The 13,199-nt window shown below is 42.8% G+C and overlaps 1 protein-coding gene across 4 annotated transcripts in view; it reads right to left on the reverse strand.

The window, feature by feature from the left end:
- The window catches only part of LOC135225881 (nipped-B-like protein B), a 217,143-nt gene that overhangs the window by 78,235 nt on the left and 125,709 nt on the right, over window positions 1-13,199 (reverse strand). For all 4 annotated transcript variants that reach the window (XM_064265448.1, XM_064265447.1, XM_064265445.1 and 1 more), the window contains exon 14: window positions 9,568-10,320. In XM_064265448.1, coding sequence (XP_064121518.1) covers window positions 9,568-10,320 — 753 coding nt within the window. The remainder of the gene's footprint in view (window positions 1-9,567; window positions 10,321-13,199) is intronic.

Consider the following 13,199-nt stretch of genomic DNA (forward strand, 5'->3'; position numbering starts at 1 on the left):
GAGAGAGAGAGAGAGAGAGAGAGAGAGAGAGAGAGAGAGAGAGAGAGAGAGAGAGAGAGAGGAGAGAGAGAGAGAGACGAGAGAGGAGAGAGAGAGAGAGGAGAGAGAGAGAGAGAGAGAGAGAGAGTCTCTCTCTATCTCTCTTCTACTACCATACATCTTAGACCAGATGCTACCTATCCTGCTAAGGGAACTGGATGAGCTACACAACTTGCTGAGCAGCCACCAGAGGAACCCAAGACAAAAGTGTCTAAGGACCTATGAGCAATGTTCCACAGGTAAAAGCAGGTGAATGTCATCTAACACAACCACATTCCTGCTCTCAGCACCTGATATAATTACTCATTCTTCTTGAATGCGAGAGAGGGTGCAATGCCCCTTACCTTTTGAACTCTTGGCCAGAATGTAATAGAGTCTACCTCGTTTGATGTTGTGTATAGCCGTTTGATGGTCTTACGAAGCCAGAAAGATACGGTGTTCTTGAACACCTCTCTTGGTCTTGCCAGTGCTAACAAAAATTTGTCGACATTCAGGCCGGAGTTGCCAAGTCCTTTTAAGACAAAGCTGCAGCACTTAATGGGACAAAGTAGCATCGTCTCTGGATCATTACCTATAGAGTCATCCACGAAGAGATTGAAAAGTACTCAAATCTGGCGTCAGGGACCAATGAATTAAGAGTCTTCACCATGGATTCTGGGATAAATTAGAATGAAACAGTTCCCTATCCCCTGAGTGTTTAACATTATAAGAAAGTCCATGAAGTTTGCCTACTCTCTTTGGTAATGCCAGAGTAGGCAGAAATACAGTCATGATGGTCTGATCCCTGTCTGACGACTCTCATAGAGGCTCTTAAGTTGCGCAAGTCAGGCTTCAAAAGACGAGTCAAATCCCACACAAGGGACCTGACTTCCCTGGGAGGTCAAGACTTTTCAAAGCTTCTTATCACTATGAAGGAAGAGAGTTCTTTGTCCTTAAGGCATAGGACCATGTTCAGGGCAGCTCTGTAGCCCTAATTGTTGAGACAGAAGATACTTCTCTCTGCGAAAGAAGACTAGAGAGTTTGCTACCTGCTGAATATTAGCTCCAACCGGAGGGAAACCTTTTCACAACACCAACCACAGAAGGTGGCCCATTTTCCTTGATACACATCCACAGAAGATTTCCGAAGATATCCAGACATCTCTGATGCTGTTTGGTGAGAAAAACTTCTTGTTTGTAGGAAATGCTGGACACTGAATTGAACTGAACATAGAATTTAGGGCAAAAGCCAAGCACTGGGACCTACGAGGTCATTCAGTGCCGAAACAAAAACGGACAGTAAAAGGTTTGAAAGGTGTAACTGGAGAAAAATCTGGCGGTTGCACTATGAATCAATTGTTTGAAGAGGGTGGAAAATAAGATGAAAGAAACAGAATATGAAAGGAGGTACAGTAAAAGGAACAAAAGGGGTTGCAGCTAAGGGCCAAAGATGCTGGATAGTCACCAGCCATGAAGGGATAGGGACTCTACTGATTGGTGGAAACCAGGATCCATACAGAGGGGTCAGTTAAGAGTGGGACGAAAATAAGGCCTATTCCGCGCACCTCGTCACATGAGCCCCCGTGAGGCGGGAGGCGCTCTCAGTAAATGATAGGCGCTAATTCCTTTCTCTTTTATCTTGACTTATCTACCCGTTCCTGATGCTTGTCTTTTTTCTTTTCTACATTCATGCTTTCATTAGAGAAACTCAACTCAAGTTAAGACTTTCATATTCGTTATTTTGGTTATAAGTAAATAATCGTACCGTTAAAGTACTGACCAGAGGAGCTAAAGGTAGCCTAGTCATCAAAAGGGATAAGATCTCAACCATTTTAATCTGCCGTTGATTTGTTTTTTCTTTAAACATGTTTCTTGTAAACTTGCGTTTATGGGTGCGGAGATAATGGTAGAAATATACTAACACGTCCGCCCATGTTAATAGTACTAAGCCATGATTTTTCTTTTTCGTTAGCCTCTGATGCTTTAACTCCCAAATGAGGATATTGTAATCCAAACTTCTTCACAATATATTTCTACAGATAGTTCTCTCTCGCTGTCTCGCATTGCACTTTCTGGAGTTTGCTTTTGCTGGTTAAGGATATCAAATTCTTCTATGCATTCGGTAGGTTTTTTTTCACTTAACAGCGCAATGCCTTTCCCTAGGAAGTACTTCCTTAAGCAGAATTTGATGTTTACTGAATTAGGATTTTCATATGGCCCATTCATTTGACGTACACATCCAAAAAAGTGTTCAAGTACATCCTGATTCAGTCTTCTTGTAGGAATGAATTTAACACCATATAATTTCTCTACAATCTCATATAGGCCTGTCAGAGACTTGCATGACAAAATCACTCCCTTTTGAAATTTATACATGCAATTAAACCCTGAGTTTGCCACCTCCATGGTTCTCATGGTGTCTATCATTTCATGCAAAACATTTTTCTGTTTTTCATAATCAATTCCAAAGGCGTTTCGGGATGCCTTGTCACCATAAACAGTACAAGAATTCATGATATCAAACCACTCGTCAACTAATGATACTTTGCAGTCTCCTCGCAATTAATGCTCTCTAACAGGCCTTTCTCACCCAAAAATGCTATTGCATTTGCAGCTGTGCTGTATAACAGTTGCACTGCCAGTTTCACACGTTGCTTTTCTTGTCCAATCAGGTTAAAATGACTTTCATTTAATTTGTAAGAAAGGCCATATTCTGTCTTTCTCTTACTGCACATTTCACGAGTGGCAGAATCCGACACAATATTGCCATCGTGCAATTTGAAACCCGACTTGATGAAATTGTTCCTTATGAATTTGATGAAATGAGGCGCATCTGCAAAAACGAGGATGTCCCTGTCTGCACTTGGATTTTTAAAAGAATTTTTCATGGATTCTGCAGATATTTCCAAATTTTTCCAGACACGGAGATTTGACGAACCCAAATCATGCAATAATGCAACAACATGATAGTTGGCTTTTTCAACGCTTTCTATTAGAGTTAAAAGAATTTTCTAAACGTTTGATTCATCAAATGCATAGTATACTGGTTGTCTCCAGTTACCTATAAGTCCCCTTAAAAGGACAACTTGCACTTTATCATGAGGTTTATACATATTGTCTACGGCTTTATCATAAGAATAAGCTTTTTCTAAACTCATTTCATCCATGGACATAACTGCAATTCTTTCCATTGATGATAAACTCTCCGTTTACACTTTCATAAAACACAACACAGACATTAATAACCCTGGCTCACAATTAAAATGTCCCCAGAGACAGGATAAACATAAAGTAGGGTCAAAACCATAAAAGAAATCCCCAGAGACTGGATAAATATAAAATAGAAGCAGAAGACATATTTTGTTTTGATATTTTCGTTCAAATGCGCCCCCGAAGATATACTTGACTGTGAGCAGTGGGGGCTCACGTGATCTCACTCGCCCAGCCCTGACCCAACCATATCTGCGCGTTAGTTGACCCCTCTCTGTATGGATCCTGGTGGAAACCTCTCTATGTGAGGTTGGCAGAGGAGGTTGTGCCATGGGGGATAGCAGAGCCAGCAGGTCCAGGTACCACTCAGCATGTGGCCATTTTGGTGCCTTCAGGGTCATTCTCAGATTCGTAGATGGATATGACAGAATGGACGAAAAGCGTACATGTCGAGATTGTCCCACATGTGCTGAAAGCCATCCTCCGCTGCAGCCCAGGGATCAAGGACGACTGAGCAACACACTGGCAACTTCCTGCTGTCCCATGTTGCAAAGAGATCTATTACTGGTTGTCCCCAAAGATTGAACAATCTTTCCATGATGTCTGTTGGGTGTAGGAACGATTCTGTTCCTATTATTTGATCCTGATGGCCGAGTTTGTTTGTAACTACATTCTTTTTGTTTGGTATGTATCTGGCTCATAACTCCACTGAGTGTGCTTTTGCCCATTCATGTACTTGCACCATCAACTGATGGAGCTGGTGAGACACTAGCCCCCCTGCTTATTGACGTATGCCACTAACGTGGAGTTACCGCTCATGAGTACCATGGAGTACCATATTATTCGCTCCTGGAAGTCCTGGAGAGACAGGAATACTGCCTTGAGCTCCAAGATGTTGACACGACAAGTCCTTGTCATTCTGATTCCACACAACTGAGATTAGTAACTTTCCCGGTGTACGTCCCATCCCTTCCTCAAGGCGTCCAAAAACAGGGGCATCTCAAGAGGGGAGTGTGAAGTTGGACTTCTATTACGCGGCTCCTGTTGTCTAGCCACCAAGCTAGGTCCTGTCTCATGTCTCTTGAAAGAGGAATGGGAAGGATGGCAGAACCTTTGCTTGAGACCACAGCTCCTTCATTCTCCAAAGGAGAGAGCGAAGGTGACATTTGAGCCGATTCTTCCTGTTGAGACAGGAATAACTGTGCAGCCTCCAAGGCTGCCACAAAATTCGGAGACGATCTCTGTTCTGGAGCAACTTTGAACGAGTCTGCTGGGACTAGACAATTGTTGAGATACCTCAGAAGACCTATCTCATGGGAATGGGCCCAAGTTGAGACAATGGTGAACACTCTCATGAAGACCTGTGGAGAGAGAGAGAGAGAGAGAGAGAGAGAGAGAGAGAGAGAGAGAGAGAGAGAGAGAGAGAGAGCACCCAAAAGGCATTCAATACAAAGGACTCCGTAAGTGTTGATGCTTGTAAAGGGGAACAGTCTTTGCCACTGTGTGATGTACGAAGCAGTCATCGTCATCTGCCCTTCGTCAATCCAATGCAGCGTCTACTAGCTCTCTGTCAAAAAGAGAAGTGGAACCCAGCAAAGGTCCAAAGGTCCATTCTCAGTTAACTGATTCGGGACTTCAGAATACGGCAGAGAGCTGCGTCTCGCCTCTTAAGCATCAAGTTTACCCATAGGTTAGCTGTCTGGTTGGCCAGGTAAGTAATGGTCTTGGCTCCAGACAGGAACAATCTGTTAACGTTACTCATTTCCTTGGGGACTGGTGAAGAGGAAATGATAACCTTAGCTACTGTTGTAAACCAATGGTCGATCAAAGAGTCTGCTTGAAACACTGCCATAGCAGTAGTTTCCAAGGTTGCTGACTCCTGATGTGAAAGGTAGATGTTTTCAACTCAAGAGTTGCTGTAACAACAGACCTAGACCAAGACGAACTATGTCCGGGTCGATCTGTGCAGTCAGGATTGACAGGTGTGAAGGTTTGTAAAACTTCTCCTGATGAGGGAGTGGTGGAGGAAGCAGCTTAAACAAGCAGCTGGCTCGAAGTGAGTTCTCCCCTCCAGAGACGAAAGAACTCGCCTGACCCAGGACTGATTCTGCAAGCTTTGATTATGGCAGCCCTATTGATGGTAAAGACCCCCACCCCCTGCGGGCCGCAACCATGCTTCGAGCCCAAAGGAACAATTTCATGGTCAGCCAAGGTTTTGTCCCCAAGTTTATTACACGTACTGACCGATCAGTTTAACAATCTCAATGTAGGAGCTCTGCAGCTTGGGGCTATCAGCATCCTTGGGAGAGGACTTTCCAGTCCTTCCATGTCAAGGCCCTCCAGAGTTGCCCTCTCTGCACAAGACCAACCGAAGGTGCAGGGCTGTGATGGGAGGCTAAGTCCCAATTTCCAACCTGAGTTCTGTCCATTCCACAGCCTCGGTACAAACCCAAAGGTCGAAGGAACAGGTGAGAGGGGCTTGGCACCCTTTGTTGACCTACCAGAGACTGAAGCCTCGGCAGGAGAGAGGAAGGCCATGATCAATTGTCAAACTGTGATGTTGATCAATGTACAAGTCTGAGAGAACTCCCATCATACGAAAGTGAACTGGGGTTGTCATTGGGAGAACAGACGCCTTCGTGAAAGCATGCCAGTGTTATCCCGAAGAAAAGAAACTCCCCCTAAGAGAGAGAAAGGTCGCACCCTGTAGGGTGAGAGCATGGTATGTTATCGGTCTATCTGACATGCCCACCCCAGGGTCAGTATCTCTTGCTCAGGACCAGATCCTATGAGCATCCAGGGCACAGCTCATCGGAGCAGTGTCCTGGGTCAGGGACTCACGGGTGGGGGCAACATTTTCGTGTTACATGGCCACTGTCTCTCTGTAAGCTGTGTCTTGGTCTAGACCTGTGAACAGTTATTGTAGCAGCACGTCTGTAGGAGCCAAGGGGTAACAACCTCCAGGGACATGGATTGAAGAGACCTGCAGGTGTGGACTAACTGGAAATGAGACTCCAGGTCGGAACCTTGGAGCTCTGTACGGAAGAAGGATCTTTACCAGGCATTAGGGATGGCTGGTGTCTGGTACCTGTGCCCTAGGTGCCAGTTGTGTCGTGGCTGGTGTCGGAGCACGCTGCTTCTGTGCCTGGGATACCCGGGATATCCCAGATGCAGATTCCCTGTCCTGAGATAGGGGAAAAGCCTTGGATGTCCAAACGTCCCATGACATGGGTCCCCCATTCTGGAGCAGGGGAGAGTTGTATTCTGCGTCTCAGATGTCCGGGAACAACCAAGGTGTGGGTTCCTTGTCCTGGGATGGGAGAGTTGTAGAGAGGTCTTAGTGCCTCTTCATTAGATCGTTAGCATCAGGAAGCATCAGAGAGCGTGTCAATGTTGATGGAATCAGATGAATAACCAAAGGTGTCACGACAGTTGTTATGGTGGCCTTAGATCCCGTAACTGAAACCGTAGTCCCAGTTACTGAGACGGGAGGCTGGTTGGAGGCACAAGATGTGCAATCAAGCCCCGCACTGATGGTTACCCTGGAAGACCTAGGGAAGGCCAGAGGTTCCTCGGACCTTGAAAGGTCTTCCCGATCTTCCCTAGACCTGAAAATGATGGAATATTAGTGACCACTCCCTTTGCCCAGGGGGAGAATGCTTTCCCAGGGTAAACAGGGGAAGGCCTCAAGAGATTGAGACCAACATCCCCTCCCCCAGCAAATCCCTCAATGCCGAAGCACCAGGGAATGTGAAGGAATGATTTCTCCCCTAGATGAAAAAGCAGCTGAAAGGAGTCGTACAGGAAGAGACATGGACCTACCTGGAGTCCTCATCTACTGCTCCAGGGACCACTCACAACACTCGGGGCAAGCATTATTCATTGAACACATGCTTGCGGCATTTGGCGCAAATGGTGACAGAAAGCAATTGCATTGTCACCCTCCCGCACCCGGGCAAAAGCGAGGTTTAGGCTTAAATGATTCTTGGATTTGCATGCTAGCAAAAAATAAGAACACATATACCACAATTGTTCAATCACAACAAAAAGGAGGAAAAAGCCAGGGTAGTGCAACTACCGGACAGCCTCCTCCAGCTTATGCTGAAGGTTAAAAATAAAGTTAAGTATATCTTAGTTTAACCAGACCACTGAGCTGATTAAACAGTTCTCCTAGGGCTGGCCCGAAGGATTAGATTTTTATTAATGTGGCTAGGAACCAATTGGTTACTTAGCAATGGGACCTAGAGCTTATCGTGGAATCCAAGCCACATTATCTTGAGAAATGAATTTCTCATCACCAGAAATACATTCCTCTGATTCGGCGCTGGTTGCAGCTGGGAGCTAACTCAGCCTACCAGATCGGTAGGAGTGTAATCAACAGACTCGTCCAGCAAGGAACTAATTTACATGTAAAGACTGGTGGTTTGTACTCATGTAGGTGCAAATTACATATGCAGTGATTCCCTCAAAGCAGCTTTAGAAAATTTCAAAATTTCCAATACAGTGTACAAGGAATTTCTAGTTATGTACTAACAGAATGTCCATATAAAATATGTGTTTTATACAGCTTCACTATTTATGAATATTAATGTAGAACAGTTCTTTACTTCTCTTGACTTTGGTTTGATTTGTACTTAACCTTTAATGGACAGATCCCCTCATATGAGTAGCATATGGAAAGATGCTTCATGATCCATGAAAATGGGTTATACCTAGAGGTCTAAAATTATCATTGCCTGAACTGGATTAGTAGTAACACTTACTGGAACTGCTATTAGCCATCCCATCCTCACTAAGTTAGTGTTCTTCAACCACCAACAAAATGCTGGATGGAAACCATATTCTATTACTATATAATGTTCAACATAAATTAAATATATCTTTTAATACAAAATAAATAAATCTTTAATAAAAATTGACAACAAATCAAGTTACCCCCATACTGTATACATAAGCCATTTTCCTCTAATAGCATTGAAGTATTAATCCTTCTAAATTATCAATAATTTGTTTTTTTTTATAACAATACTGTTTATTCACTAATTACTGTATTTTTTCAAATTGTGTATGTGACTAAAAAACTGACTTTTACGATAAAAATTATTTACAGCATACTCATAATGTAGTTATGTATCTATAAAGCTCACTCCAGGTTGGGCTCTGAACTGTGCATAATAACTGTACAATAAATAATCTCTCTCACTCTCTATCTGTGTAGAGTAATGTAAGATGTATTTGAAATGATACTGCTGTAAAGTTTTTTATGATAAAGCATGTTGTATATCTAAAATATTTGCTAATTATTTTCATTTTCATTTTCTCAGTCTGCTTTTACTGGAAAATAAAATGAAAATAATTAGTGAAAATATTCTAAATATTGTACAATATGCTCAATTTTAAATATTGTACAATATGCTCTTTCATAAAAAATCTTTACAGCAATATCATTTCAAATACATCTTACATTAGAGAGAGAGAGAGAGAGAGAGAGAGAGAGAGAGAGAGAGAGAGAGAGAGAGAGAGAGAGAGAGAGAGAGAGAGAGAGAGAGAGACCTATTATGCTCTCAGTATGGGGCCCAACCTGAAATGAGCTTAATAGCTACATTATAAGTATGCTACAAATAATTTTTATCATAAAAATCAGTATTTAATCACATACACAATATGAAAAAACAGTAATTAGTGAATAAATAGTGTTGCTCTACAAAAAAGATAAGGTCTCTGCGACAAAGTGGATTGCGGAAATGTGAAACGCGCAAAACCGGAGGCACTGTATTTAAAGTTAATGACAAAAACGTACAGTATTGCCAACATAATGTACATAGTTTATGGACTTGTAATTTTCATTATGCTTTAACATTTCCAAAGTCAAGTTTACTTAGAATGAATATATCCTTAATTTTACATAATCACTCATGTTTATAGTATTCTGACAAGACTAATGAAGCATAAAATTCCTCAGAAATTTCTACTGATAAAATGCCAACCAATGGAGAAAAGATATAGAATTAGGAATACTATCAGAAAAGTTTAGGAAGACTTCAGAACACACAACACACCCTGACCCTGGACCTTGTGTTAAATAAGTGGCAAAAATATGTTCACTACCTGACATTTTTGGAGAAAATTACTTCAGGAAGCTGATGAGTAACATAGTAAGATAATTTCATTTTTGACAACTTTACGTTGCTTCAAATATGTAGTTGTTATTAACATTGTCTTGAGATTTTTTTTTTTTTTTTTAAATTTCCAAGTAAAGAAACCAAATTCTTCCCCCGGTCTCAACAAATGCACAAGACATTCCAAAAATTATCAATTCAAGACCTTTAAACTACTAACCTTCTTTTTATTCTTTTTGTTGCCTGAGGGTGCCGTGGTCCCATTTTCCAATGGAGCTGAACCATCTTCTAACATGGGGGCATCACGATTTTCTTCCTCCCTGACTTCCTGAATGATTGTCTTAATTGACTCTAGTTCTGAATGAGAAGAGACTGCATCTCTTCTCAATTTTGCTGCCACCACTCCCAAACAGTCAAGAGAAGACACTCTTAAGGTCATGTCAGTTTTTGTGTTGCTAAATTTTTGTACTAAAAGTTTGCCCAAAAGAGACAATAAAAGTTCGGACGCAGGCCACTCAGGTTTATTTACAGTTACAAGGAGATCTTGCACAAAGTTTTCAAATAATGGGCGGTAATCTATTTCTTCACTTTTACTACCAGTTTTTTGAAGGAACACTGATAAAAAACTATATGCCGTACGCATGGCAGTTTCATAACGATCTTTTACCAACACATCTCTGTCCATATTTAACTCTGGTTTCTTTTCCTCCACAGCTTTGGTGTCTTTGGAATCTTTGGAATTTTGACTATTATCACCTTCAACTTTGCTACCACTCACTAAATGTGTTAGCTCCTCTGGGAGTTCAACAACACACTGTATCAACTGTAACACTAAGGCAGTTAACATTTGAATATTTTCATCAGAATTTAATCTATACGTTCTTAAACTTCTTTTGCTGTTAGGTAAACGGGCTATAGACGCAAGTATATCATCTAACAAGAGATTACGGTGCTTATTGTACTTGGAGAATACCTAAAATGAAAGAGAAGACAGGTGTGAGTTGTTTACAAACAATAATAACCATACATTTATTCATTCATACATAAAGAATATTACAGTGACATTGTAAAGCCAAATTAAACCTGTTCAGCAAGCATTATGTATTGACTGTAAAATATTAGAAGAACATTAAGTTTAAAGCTATTTAACCAGGTAGAGCACGACCCGAGGAGTGTTAAAAAAAACATGTTTTTTCCCCATAAATCTTCGTCTACCTTGAATCTGGGTGTGATCGACCTGCAAGAGGATAGCAGAACACACACTACAATCATGTCAAAACCTGCATTTGCCTTGCCTTTGTCCTTTCTCCTTTTCTGAGTAATAGTTTGTTTTGAACATGTGTGGGATACAAAGACAAAGTTATCAAGTAGTGATTTCCTGTCTAACCCTATTGACTCTGGGATAGTTTTATATTGTTGGAAACTGTAGGTAGATGGTGTGTGTAAATTATGCATGCCACTGATTGTGACGGAGATGCCTTATATTGCCATTTGGTCTAATTTCCTTTGAAATGACAAATTTTCTAAGACAATTTGTATTTTTCATAGCTACAAACCAGAGGTCTTAACAACAGAATAATTTCTAGCGCCTAGCTGGATCCGGTTAAAAAACAGATGAAAGCAAGGACTCTTGTGATATCTGGCAACGCAAGCATAGATCTGGTGTAGAGTGGTCAAGGACCACTCACCTACGCCACTGCGTCAGTCTTTCCTAACTCAGGATGTCTTAACACACAGACTGTCCAATAACAAACCAATACACCAGGGTTTGTACTACTCCCAACTCCTCCTTGCCAAGGAGTGGAGCATATGCTACCGAATAGAGGGTTTGATATTTGTATATTAAGCAACCACACTATCAGTATGACTACCTTACTCACCTGGATCAGACCAGTCCAGCAAATGACTTGTCTATTCCTTAACCCGCCCGAAGGAAGAAGGGAAGGTACAAGAGAAAAGAAGAGGCCAGCCAATTCACTCATTATCTCATCCACAAATCATCTTAAGTAAGATACAAAAAGGCCCTGTTAAGGGCAACTTTGAGTTACACAACCTGTTGGGCAGCCACCACAGGACCCAGGCAAAACCTGTCTGCAGATCTGTGGGCAACATCCTTCTTAAGATAGAAAGGTGAACGTGGACTAGCGTAACCAAGTAACATCATCGCTCAGCACTCTATGTGCAGCCGAGTTCTTTTTGAAAGCCAGAGAGGGACCAATACCCCTAATGTCATGCGCTCTAGCCTGCAAAGACGTGGTGGTGGAATCATCAAGAGTCAAGTATGCCTGTCTGATGGCTTCCTGTATCCAAAAAGAGATAGTATTCTTAGACACCTCTTTCTTGTATGGCCTGTGCTAACAAAAAGTCTGCGACAGCCTGGCCTAAGGTGCCAAGTACTTTTAAGATAGCAACGCAGGGCCCGGACAAGGCACAACAAAAGCTCTTGAGCATCACCACCCACAGTCATTCAGTGATGGAATGGAAACCGAAGCGAACCTGTCATCGTGCACAGAGGGATTTTGGGTCTTGGCCACGAATTCTGGGACAAATTCAAAGGACACCGACCCCCAACCCCAACTGTCTTGAGCGTCAAGTTCCTACCAGATGAACGACGCACAGGCTCATATGGACTCTTAGTGAAGCTCTTGAGAACCAAGGAAACATCCCACGTTAGAGGCTTGAGCTCTCTAGGAGAACTCGACTGCTCAAACCCCTTAACTAGCAAGGAAAGTTCCCAGGAAGAGATGTTGATATCTGTATGGCGTAACACCAAACTCAGGCAGCCCTGTAGCCTCTAATGGCAGAAACGGACCAACATTTCTCGTCTCTGAGGAAGGTTAAAAAGTCTGCTATTCGCTGAATAGAGGTTGCGAGTGGAGAAAACCCCCATTTACAACACCAATCACAGTAGATCGCCCATTTACCTTGGTAAACTGCGGAGGTCGACTTTCTGAGACTGCTGGATTTGCCCTGCTGTTCTCTGAGAAAAGCCTCTCGCTTGGAGGAGATACTTGATAGCCTCCAACCGTGAAGAGACAGGGATTCTACTGACTGGTGGAACATTTCCGCATGGGGCTGACACAGATGTCGCCAAGGGGGAATCTCCCGCGGAACCTCTGACAAAGACAGCATATTTGGGAACCATTATGCCTGAGGCCACAGAGGGGCTACCAAAGTCATCCTGAGACCCTGTGAATCATTAGCCTGTTCAGAACTTGATGGATCAAACAAAACGGAGGGAAGGCATACACCTGCAGGTTGTCCCAGGGATGTTGGAATGCATCCTCTGCCAATGCTAAAGGACCTGGGACCACTGAACAGAATATCTCCAGCTTCCTGTTGAACAAGTCACAAAAAGTTTCAGCATGGGTCTCCCCCAACCTGGAAAAGCTTGTCAGCTACCACTTGATGAAGGGACCACTCTGTGCCTAGGATCTGATCCCGAGGACTGAGTTTGTCTGCAACCACATTCCGTTTGCCTGGGATATACCTGGCTGAGAGCTCTTATAAATTGCTGACCACCGACTGGTGAACCTCGACAGTCAAGGCGTGAAGTTGACGAGAAACCTTCTACCTTCTCCTGAAACTCCTTCAGACCCAGGAAGGCTGCCTTCAACTCCAAGACGTTGATTTATTGCTGCTTGTCCTCCTAACTCCAAATCCCTGAAGCAATGAGGCAGCCTAAATGAGCCCCCACCCTGCGAGGGAGGGGTCTGAGAACAGAAGGAAGTCCAGTGGAAGAGAACGCAGAGGGACACCCTTCAAAAGATTCTGGTCATCCAACCACCAACGAAGGTCTTCTCTCACTTCCAGAGACAGGAATCTTTAACAGGGGTGAGTCCCCCGCTAGAG

This window comes from Macrobrachium nipponense, chromosome 13 (genome assembly GCF_015104395.2).
Source record: "Macrobrachium nipponense isolate FS-2020 chromosome 13, ASM1510439v2, whole genome shotgun sequence".
Lineage (NCBI taxonomy): Eukaryota > Metazoa > Arthropoda > Malacostraca > Decapoda > Palaemonidae > Macrobrachium > Macrobrachium nipponense.